Consider the following 12,019-nt stretch of genomic DNA (forward strand, 5'->3'; position numbering starts at 1 on the left):
GTGTGATCCTAGGCAAGTCACTTAACCCCAATTGCCTCACCAATGCCCCCCCCCCAAAAAAACCAAACCAAACAAAACAAAACAGAACAAAAAGATCGTAGACATCTTCCAAGAGATTGTCAGGTAAAATTGCCCTGATATTCTAGAAGCAGAAGATAAAATAGAAATTGAAAGAATCCACCAATCACCTACTGAAAGAGATCCCAAAAAGAAAACACTCAGGAATTTTATAGCCAAATTCCAGCGCTCCCAGGTCAAGGAGAAAATATTGCAAGTAGCCAGAAAGAAACAATTCAAGTACTGTGGAGCCACAGTCAGGATAACACAAGATCTGACAGCTTCTACATTAGAGGATTGGAGGGCATGGATATTCTTGGAATATGATATTCTGGAAGGCAAAGGAATTGGGATGACAACTAAAAATCACCTACTCAGCAAAACTCTGTATAATATTTCAGGGAAAAAAATGGAACTTCAATGAAAAAAAGAACTTTCAGGCATTTGTGAAGAAAATACCTGAACTGAATAGAAAATTTGACTATCAAATATAAGAACATAGAGAAGCATAAAAAGATAAATAGGTCAAAGGAATTTTGAGGGATGCTAAAAGGTTGAACTATTTACATTTCTACATGGGAAAATGATACTTCTAATATATAAGATCTTTCTCAGTATTAGGGCGGCTGAAAGGAATAAATTTAGATAGGGGTACAGGTGAGAATTGATTATGAAGGATGATATATGTAAAGCATTTATTTTTTGTTTATCAATTTTTTTTTCCGGGTGGTCAGAGTGGAGTGGCATGCTCAGGGTCAAGCAGCTGGTGAGTGACTTGTGTCTGAGGCTGGATTTGGGCTTGTGTCCTCCTGCATCTAGGGCAGGTGCTTTGTCCACTGTGTCACCTAGCTGCCCCATGATGACATCTTTAAAATAAAATTAGGGGATAAGAGAATTGCACTGGGAGAAAGTGAAAAGGAGAGTTAGAATGGAGTAAAGTATCTCACATAAAAGAAGCAAGAAAAAGTTAATGGAGTTGAGGGGAAGATGGGGGGTGGGGAAGGGAGCGAATGAGCCTTACTCTCATCAGAATTGGCTCAAAGAGGGAATAACATAAACACTCAAGCAGGTATAGTAATATATCTTGCCCTGCGGGGAAATGGGAGGGGAAGAGGAAAAGGCGAAGGGGTGAGGGAAGACAGGGCAGATTGGGGGAGGGGCAGTCAGAAGCAAAACACTTTCAAGGAGGGGAAGGGTAAAAGAAGATAGAAAATAGAGTAAATATCATGGGAAGGGAATAGGATAGAGGGAAACACAGTTAGCAATAGTAACTGGGAAAAAATCTGAAGCAGAGGCAAGAGCAACGTAAGATGAGGATGACGGTGATGATGATGGTGGTGGTGGTGGTGATGGTGATGGTGATGATGGCATTTACTTTGCTGGACTATTTTGAAGAAAATTCTCTGTCAGGTATAAGGTACTATATAAATGTTAGCTAATATTGTTACAATAATCAACCTCATGGGTGCTTTGTAAGGAAATCTTCCATTAAAGTACTATATAAATGTAGTTTCCTATATAAAAAAAAGATGAGCAGGATGCTATCAGAAAAACCTAGAAAGACTTACATGAGTTGAGGCAAAGTGGAATGTACTGTATACAAAATAACAGCAATATTGTAAGATGAGCGGCTGAGAATGACTTATTTATTTTCAGTAGTGCAATGATCTGAGACAATCCACCTACAGAGAAAGAACTGATGGTATCTGAATACAGATGGAAGTTTGTTATTTTATATATAAACATTATTATTGTTAACATTATTAACTGATACCATAGTACATTAGCATAGAAGAAACTAAAATTTAATTTATACACATATTTTCATATGTGGTTATAGAACCTTTAGGTCAAAATAGAAATATTGAAAATGGTTGAGGTGATTGTTCACTTTTCAAGGGATATCAGTCTGACCTTCCTGAGACTACTAATCAATGATGAGAAATTGAAGCAAATTATTAAATATTATATACTGAAAAGCAAAAGGAAATATCTTTTGTCCAAAAATAGCCATAAAAATTAAAATGGATTAGCAATAAAATTAATGACTTCCAGGTTTTCCTTCTGAGAAAACAAGAATCTAGCAGTTTTTGGAATGCAAAAAGCAGCAGGAAAAGAAATTTAAGAAAAATAAGTAAGTAGAAACAGCTTGGAAGATCCAGAATTGACATGGTTAGGGAGGGTGGGAAGCAGGGTTGGGAGGAGGGGTGTTAAGGCTATTATTTTTTGAAAGTTCTAATTGTCTGTGAGTTACTGAGGGATCAAAGAGAGATCAACTATGGGTATATATTGATAAAGAAATACTAGGGCAAAGGAGAAGAGAGGGAAATGCAATACCTTAATACCTGAAATCAGTGTACTACTGATAAACATCATTCAGAAAAAAATAATTGAGGGTAAATGGGATGGAGGGTAATGAGCCAAACTTTTATGTGGGCTATGCACAAGAATAAATTTTTAAAAGACTATATATATTTGTACACACATATATGTACATATATTTAAATGGAGGCACTAGGTAGAATGAAATTTGGGAAGCAATTGACATATGTAAAAGTAAAAGCAACAACTTAGGGTTTTTTATAGAAAATAAGGTAAGATCCATTGATTTAGATTCTGGACCTCAATGGGAAGAGAAATGGTGCCTTTAGTGAGGTTATTTCATACACAATAAGTTAAAGCATTTTAATAAAAATGGATAATGTGATAGTATTGGATAGAAAAAAATTCACAATTACAAACCTGAATAAAAAACTATTTTAAGTTTTCCCATTAAACAAAAGAGTATAATAGAAAATATTAAAAAAACAAAGTTAATAACTTGTTCCATGAAAGGTCTGTGTGTATATATGTGTGTATACACACACACATATAATCATAGAGTTAAAATGAGGAGTAGATTAAAATACATTATATCTCAGCTGAAAAAAGGAAAGAAAAAGAGCAATCAATCATGTTTTTTAATAAGAAAACAATAAAGGTAGGTACTGATAAAGATTAAGTTGCTACATTATAAGTAAATGTATCATTATTAAGTTTAAATATACATTTTATTAAATGGCACAATATCTATGTAATTAAAGTTAAAACTAACTTAATTTCAGAAAAATTAAATAAAAACTCTAGAAAAAGATAATTGTGTATAACCTGCATGCCTTTTTCATAATCAAATATATCTATTAAAAAGAAAAATAGGAAATAATTTAAGGATCTAAACTAAATGGTGGATAAACTAGATATTATAGTTCTTTGGTAACTAATAGGAAATATCTGATTTAGACATATTTACTCCCAATACCATGCCCTGCCTAGTGCCTCCATTTTTATATAATACCCATATTCTTTGAAAATTGTTTTCTAGGGGGCGGCTAGGTGGCTCAGTGGATAAAGCACTGGCCCTGGATTCAGGAAGACCTGAGTTCAAATCAGGCCTCAGATATTTGACACTTACTAGCTGTGTGACCCTGGGCAAGTCATTTAACTCTCATTGCCCCGCTATATATATATATATATATATATATATATATATATATATATATATATATATATATATATATATATATATATATATATATATATATATATATATATATATATATATATATATATATATACACACATACATACATATTGCCTTCAAGCTCGGGAGGAAGAAAAACGAATGAGACGCAGGAACGATAGGCAACAGAGAGTGCAGTTTCCTCATTGCGGAAGGAGCTGTGGCTCTCATATCGGACTGCACAGCCACACTGTGGCCTGTGGCTCTTCAAGGTGCTGATCCATGGTCATCCGCAACTGGTGGAAGCCTACTACTACTACTACTATATAATTATATATATATATATATTTTTTTTTTCTATGTAGACCAAATAAAATGTTACTTATAGTGGAAATATAAACAAACTAAAAAGATAAGTGAAAACTAAAAATTGTTACGATAAATGAGTAATCAGCATCATAATGGATGCAGGAAGGCTATGTAACAAGACCTGAGATTGCAAAAGACAAATCAGATAATCTGATCATATAAAAATAAAAAGCTTTTGCACAGAAAAAATTAGATAAAGGATCATTCTGAATTCTAAAATTTTGCAATTTATTCTGACTAAATAAATGTTTTAATATACAGTAGGGGTAAGGATACTTAACCAGTAAGAACAAATATTATAGAAGACAAAATGGATGCCTGATTATATAGTATTCAAAAATGCTTTTGCAAGCATCTTCTTTCTTATAATTTCTTGATAACATCTTTTAGTTTAGTTTAGTTTTGTTTTTCAATTGGTGCTTACCCTTGATTATATGCTGTGTCTTGCTCATACCCAGCATGTGTCTTTCCATTGACCTTTATGTGATGTGCCTTTTTTAGTTCTTTGGAGGTAGTTGTTTTCCAGATCTCACTGACACACACTAATACCAGGAAAAGATGGGCCTTTGTTATTATCAGAAGCATGGGGTTAATAAAGTGCTTTGAATTTTCCCAGAAGCAATCCAGCCTGATCTCCTCTTCCTTTTCAACTCTTGGTCCAGGTCCTTGTTTATCTGTATTGTCTGTCACAGATATATTGTTGGCCAAGTCTTACTGGGTGTCCATTCAGCTGTACTTAGAAATCTGGACATTCTTTATTCATTTGCTCTTTCCTGTGTGGGTAGACAAGGCAGATTTCCTTTGAATAATTATAAACCTCTTCCAGAAGGCTCTGCAATGTCCTGGAGTTTGACACATTCCAAACAATGTCACCTACAAAGAGGAGCATCTGAAGAATCTTACCTTCCCCAGGAAATCCTTCCTTGATGTAGACTCTGAGCTGGATCTCCTCCATCACAGTATTGAATACAGTGTACAAATCCTTTTTTATGCCTTCTTGAAGTGTATTGGTAGAAGGCTACTGAACATGTTTTGGTTGTTGCTACTATTGTTGTTATTGTGTTTTCCAAGGAATCTTAAAATATTTTGATATATAAACGGGATGCAACTTTTTATTAAAAAATGTGTAGGTGATGTTTTGAGTCATATAATATGAGTTATTATATTCTTTCTATCTTTCAGTTAGATACCACTGGTGCCATCCATTGTTGAATGTCATTTGTGGAAATCTGCTTATCGTCCAGTAAAACCTTTATCAAGGATGCCAACAAATTGTGTACAGATATCCCTCATAATGATACATGGCGGAGTTGGGGCATAAATCATTAGTTGTTAATGTTTTATAAGTGACATTTAAAAAAAAGAATCAAGAATGTCTGAGGTTTTGTGGTGTGTGTGTGTGTGTGTGTGTGTGTGTGTGTGTGTTTAAACACATCTTTGGTATCTTTCCATTGTCTTCACAATTGCATAATTTTCACTTTGGATCTCTTCTACATATACTTGATATATTCTAGATGCATGTTCCATTTTATTTTCTTTAGGGTCCTTTCTACTTCCTCTATAAGCAGTTTGGTATAGTTAGGGTATAGTTGAGGTAGCTCCACTATCCTTGATAGATGAAATTATTGTAACAATTTTTTGCAAATCATTTTTATTTTCCCTTCTATTTGTAGGACTCTTTCTATATTCATCCTTGAATGTTCTTGGATGATTTCTTTTAGTGGAATATCTTGTCATGCTTTTATTACTCTGATTTTACCCTCCATTGCTTTACAAGATGATATAGCTTATAATTATTCATCACCTTCATAGGGATGAATTTATATTCCATAATAGATAATTGACTAAACATTGTAATGGTTTTCAAAAAATGCATTCTATTAACATCCAGTTACTTCATACATTTGTGGGGGAAAATTTTTGGAGAAGAAACAGGATAAGAGAATATTATTTGAATTATGTAAGAAAAAGTAAACTATGAAGGTTTTTTGGTACATAGATATTACAAATATAGAGACATCAAAATATTCTGTACAATTAAAAATTAACCTGTACTAGAATTAGAGCATTATTACAATTTACTGCACACAATCATTAAAACATAATATTGATCACTGGACATTTTAAAATAATCTGAATAGATGTTGTCATATGAAATATTCATGTTCATAATGTCTGAGCTATGGGAAAGAGAAAGATTTTGGAATATGATGATCCATCAGAAGAAATCAGAATTGCGTGAAAACAGGGTGAAATACATATTATCTAGGCAACTAGGTAGTACAGTGGATAGAGCCCAGGGTGTGGAGTCAGGAAGAAATCTTCATGAGTTTAAATCTGGCCTCAGATACTTACGTGCTGCGTGGCCCTGGACAAGTCATCTAACCCTGTTTGCCTCAGTTTTCTTATCTGTAACATGAACTGGAGAAGAAAATGGCAAACCACTCTAGTACCTTTCCCAAGAAAACCCCAAATGGGGTCATGAAGAGTTGGACATGACTGAAAAATGACTGAAAAAACACAATACATATCATCTGGATTAGGGGTTTGCTTTCCAAATTACTTTGTTGTTTATTTCTTGGAATTTACCTATATAAATGACAAACTTTATTATTATTAATAACAACTGACATATAAAATAGCACTTTAAAGTTTGTAAAGCACTTTATCTCATTTGATTTTCAGAATAACCGTATCAGGTAAGTACTAGAGTTATTATAATCCTGATATTATAAATCATGAAACTGAGGCTCAAAGACCTTGTGACTTATTTATCATTACAAAGCTTTTCAGTATGAGAAGGATTTGAGTACAGGCCTCCTTCAGTCTAAGTCTTTTACTCACTATTTCTTAATAATAAGAATTTAAACCCTAACTTTTAGACATGATTTTTTTGGTCGTAGTTTAAAAAAAATTATTGAATTACAATGTAGAATAAGGTTATCCTTGGTATTTCTTCTATTGGATGCCTACAGCAAAACTCTACATGAATATATATGATCTCCACTCCACACTGTTTCTTTCTAAGAAGATTCCCATTGCTTTTTCTATTTGCCAAAGGGACAATTTAGAAAATGTTCAAAAACATTTTGCCAAGATTGAATGCATTTCAAACCTAGCCAAGATTCTGTTGATGAGAACCTGTCCTTATTTAAATAAGTATCTGTAAGATGACTTCTTTTTCACATTCAAGTTATTTGCTTTCTCCTTTCAAACTCATGGTACAACATAATACTTGTCAGGAATAACTACCTATGTTTTAAAAACATTGTTCCTGAATAAAATTCTATACTAGGAATAGAACTCAGCAGCCATTTAGTCCAGACCACATTCCTAAAACAATCTCCACCATATCATGTCTGACAGGAAATCATTTAGCCTCAGTTTCGAAGACACTGGTTAATCGATAGATATAACTCATATCAACTTCCCTCCTAAATTTCATTGCTTTTGTATGTATTTGCATATTATAAAAGGTAAAAGCCATGTATTTGGGAAATAGTTTGATTAGTTTTTCTTCCCTCAACTTTTTTTTTAAACAAACATTGAAAATATACAGAAATCAAATATTTGGCACACCACTATTGATTGTGGAAATAAAATTGAGGATTTCAGAATATCTAAAAGTGCCAATGAACATTATGGTTACAAACCCTTGTATTAAAGGTTATTTTTTTTTGTGAGGCAATTGGGGTTAAGTGACTTGCCTAGGGTCACACAGCTAGTAATTGTTAAGTGTCTGAGGCTGGATTTGAACTCAGGTCCTCCTGAATCCAGGGCCGGTGCTCTATCCACTGCACCACCTAGCTGCCCCAAGGTTATTTCTTTTAAAAGGTTTAGAATTAAATTACTATAATGCTTTACCTCCTGAGAAATATGGCCCCCTATGTTATGTATGTGAAGGGTAAAGGAAATAATTCTTGAATTTCCCATTTATTTATGCATATATTCATGTAAAATAATCCTAAAATTCAGGTCATTGAGTTTGGATGAAAATATTTGCAATTTAATACCTCATTTTTCATAACTTTTGCTTTTTGCACCTGTGATTTCATCACTACATGGATGTATAGTATGGGAATTCACTGATGAAATTTAGTTACTTTTCTTTAACTTATTACCATCTCCAAGCCTATTTTATAGGACAGAGAGACTCAGTGATTCACTTATGGTCTCAAGGCTAGTAAATGCCAGAAGTAGGAGCAGTTAGTTATCCCTGAAGCTGTCCTCCACTCACCATGTCATAATACCTTTCTTTCATAACTATAAGCATTTTTTAAAATGGTGAATATTTTCAAAAAATGCATTCAATTTCAATTTGAATTTTTAATAGTAATGCTGAGATGATAAAGCAGCTCATTGCTCACACACTGAGGTCAGTGATGCTGGTTGTCACTTCAGCCAGTCATTACAAAAGGGACCAGTAGTATTGTGTCACTCTGTGAAGCAACTAGTAGGTGCTGAATTTTTAATTTTTTCTTAGCTACCAAATAGCAATATAGCCAATGCGACCTAGCAGGCAACTAAACTCTATGTTTCCATTTCCTTGCCTTAAAAATTGGAATATTACTTAAGTGTGTGTATGTATGTATTTACACATATACATACATATATGCACATATAAAGGCATATGTAAACACATTTCTAGGTGGCAAAGTGGACAGAGGGATGGCCCTGGCATCAAGAGGGACTGAGTTAAAAAACTCACCTCAGATACTAGCTATGTGGCCCTAGGCAAGTCACTTAACTTCAACTGCCTTAAAACAACCACCACCAAAAAAACCCATCTGGGGCCATCTCCAGTTGTCCTGAGATAGATACATAGATAGAACAATAGATAGATAGATAGATAGATAGATAGATAGATAGATAGATAGATAGATAGATAGACAGATAGATGATAGAGAAAGGGAGAGAAATAGACAGGCACATGTATACATATACACATATATGTATATATGTGTATATACACATACATGTATATATGTGTATATACACATACACATATACATCTTGCCATTGCAACCAGATGGCTCTGGAGGAGAGAGTGAAGTTAGTGACCTTGCACATCCCTCCCTCACTTAAATTTAGTTCAGTGCAAGTCATGACATCACCTTGATGTCATGGTCCTCTTTGAGAATGAAGGACAACAACAACAATACACACATACACACATAAAGAAAGATACATACATACATACATACATACATACATACACACACATAAATATATATCCCCTGAACATACATGGTAAGTGGGCCAGAGAATGAATTCAAAATATTTTTGTAGATAAGAATACATGATATATTAAATGACTTTTTTACAGCACTTTAAAATTTCAAAAGTATTTCAAGTACAACTTCTACAATTCTCTGTTGAAGGAGGCAGTGTAAACATTATTACCCATAGTTTACAGATGGAGAAATAGAGGTTTAGAAAGGAGACCCAATGTCATACAGCTATTGACATCACTCAGATGCTATTTTTTCACAATACTTTGTTTTCACTGATACTTCTAATCTGAAATTATCTTTCCTTCTTCAAAATGCACAGAATAATTTCTACTTCTGATCTGCTTTTGTCATATTCTAATTCATTTTGTAGTGATTGTATATTATTTGTGATGCAAATTTGCTTTTGTAACATGTTACTATTCTAAGACATAAATTCAATGAGTACAATGACCATGTCTTAAGTATCTTTATTTTTCCCACCATACCTGCCAGAGCAGATTATGCATGGGAGGTACTTAATAAATGAATGCTGCATGAATGCATAAGCTAATGAATGAAATCTTAGAGCTTTAACCCAGGCTTTCAGATTACAATTCCAGTGCACCGTGACATGATGCAAGACCAACACAACCTCATAGCAAAAACTCTAGAGTTAGAATCAGAAAACTGGGATTTTAATTTTAGTTCTGTAATTTACTACAGTGTGGTCCACATGATAGGATCCCTACCCTAGGCATTTCACATCTGGAATGTTATGTTTATTTCTGTGTGACACATTTTAGGGAGGGCATCGATAAATGAGAGTATTCAAAGGCAGGTCACAAGGATGAGGAAAGCCCTTAAGATTGCATATGTGATTCAGATGAGGAAATGATATGTTTCAGCTAGAGAAAAGAATGCAGAAGAGACAATGATCTCTAACTGTCACATGGCTGTCACATTGAAGAGGAATTAGATATGTTTTCTATGGTATCAGAGGACAGAATAGGAAGCCATTGTTGAAAGTTGTAAAGAGATAAATTTAGGCTTAATATAAGAGGGAAAAATAAGCACATATAACTTCTATTAGGGCTTCCCAGAAGTGGAGGTTTTGCATTAGGAGGCAACGGTGATAATATTAGTAATGCTATAGAACAGTAGTAGCCAACTCAAGGAGAAATGAGGACTACTACACACACACACACACACACACACACACATATGTATACATATATATGTGTGTGGGCTGCATAATGACTTAGAATACCATATGTTTCTTTTTTAATACACCAACACATTAAAATCATATACATTTTGATCTGGTTTAGGCAACACTAGAGTGTTGTGGGCCATATGTAGTGTACAATCTGCTCTGCTAGAGATAATAGAATTTTGGATTAAAAGTCTGGAAGATCTCAGTTCAAATCCTACGTCTAATCTTTAATTATGAGTAAATCATTTAACTTTTCAGCTTCAATTTCCTTACACATAAAATGAGCCATTTGGATTGGATGCTTAGTACGGTTCCTTCTAATATAAGTCTTATAAATTGTATCTGTATCAAATCAAGTAAAACCCCATAGCAAGCACTTCTTTTTATTATGGATTCAATTGTAGGTTAAAACATGCCTTATAAGCTATCAAATTTTGCCCAACATATATCTCAATGGATAGAGGTGAAAAGGTTATTATTGTTGGTAGGTAACAATAATATTCATGTCAAATATAATTTGAGCTGGATACACATGCTTCCTGTCTGAAACAATGCATAAGGGTATTTATTGCTCATGAAGCAATCATATATTTGTGGAAATGATTTAGTCACAATACTATGCTAAGATACTGATCAAATGATGACTGTGGACCCAGGAAGCAGTAGCACAAGGGCTGCTTGTTTTAGAGGTAAGTCCATTCCCAATATCATTCGGGAGAAATATTTGTACATAAGTAACTCAATTAGCCAAGTAACTTGGATAAATAAAAACTGTATTAAATTACCTCAATTTTTAAAAAAAATCAATTCTCTAAGCAATTCTATGCAAAATTGTTTCCAAAATTACCTTTCTATGAAGAATAATAATGAAACACAAGGACACATGCATTTTGGGAGAGTTGATCCTCATTGTGGCAAGACACATTGAATAATAGAACTGAAATGTTGCATTATTAGGTCGTTGGTGTTGAAAAATATTAAAATCATTATGGACAACACTAGACACCAGTGTGATCAATAAAATTATTCTGCTGGAGATCCTGGTCACTCCTACAACACAAGCAATATGGATTTATTACAGTTACTTTTCTCATCAAAAGGAAAAACAAAACAAATTATTGGGCATGTAATAACCTCCATGTTTCTTTTGTCCTGTTAATCCTGGCCTATGGTGTACAACCTTTTCCTGCAAGAGTCCAATTGCTGTGCATTTTTCTTTCTATTTGACATAAACAAGTAGAACTTACCTTCCTGACTCAAATGTGAACCAAGTTGAGTCACGACCATATCTCCTTAACGAACTAAGGGGCCACATCACCAGCTTGACCTTGGCATTGTGAATATCCCAGAGATAGATGTTTTCATGTGTAATCTGCATTGTGCATTCCCCATAAATATCTAGATTTGGTGTAGGCATAAGATACACATTGAATCGTTCTGGAAAGGGGAAAAAAGAGATAATGAAGGTAAGATGAAAGTAGTAGTCAAAAATTGATGATTTCATTGCTTCAACCTGAACACATCATCATGTTCAGAAATCATTCATATTTACCCATACTATACCTTCTTTGATGGCTTTGATATCTATAATTGAACAGAATTTTTAAAGTATTTATATCTTTCATAGGTATCTATTATGTATTATTTTAGATGACAACTTTTGATGTG

The 12,019-nt window shown here is 33.8% G+C and overlaps 1 protein-coding gene across 1 annotated transcript in view; it reads right to left on the bottom strand.

The window, feature by feature from the left end:
* DOK6 (docking protein 6) overlaps positions 1 to 12,019 on the bottom strand; it is a 718,344-nt gene that overhangs the window by 253,827 nt on the left and 452,498 nt on the right. The window contains exon 5 of the mRNA XM_043987624.1: positions 11,599 to 11,788. Within this exon, the coding sequence (XP_043843559.1) occupies positions 11,599 to 11,788 (190 nt within the window). The remainder of the gene's footprint in view (positions 1 to 11,598; positions 11,789 to 12,019) is intronic.

The sequence above is a fragment of the Dromiciops gliroides genome, chromosome 1, assembly GCF_019393635.1.
Source record: "Dromiciops gliroides isolate mDroGli1 chromosome 1, mDroGli1.pri, whole genome shotgun sequence".
Classification (NCBI taxonomy): domain Eukaryota; kingdom Metazoa; phylum Chordata; class Mammalia; order Microbiotheria; family Microbiotheriidae; genus Dromiciops; species Dromiciops gliroides.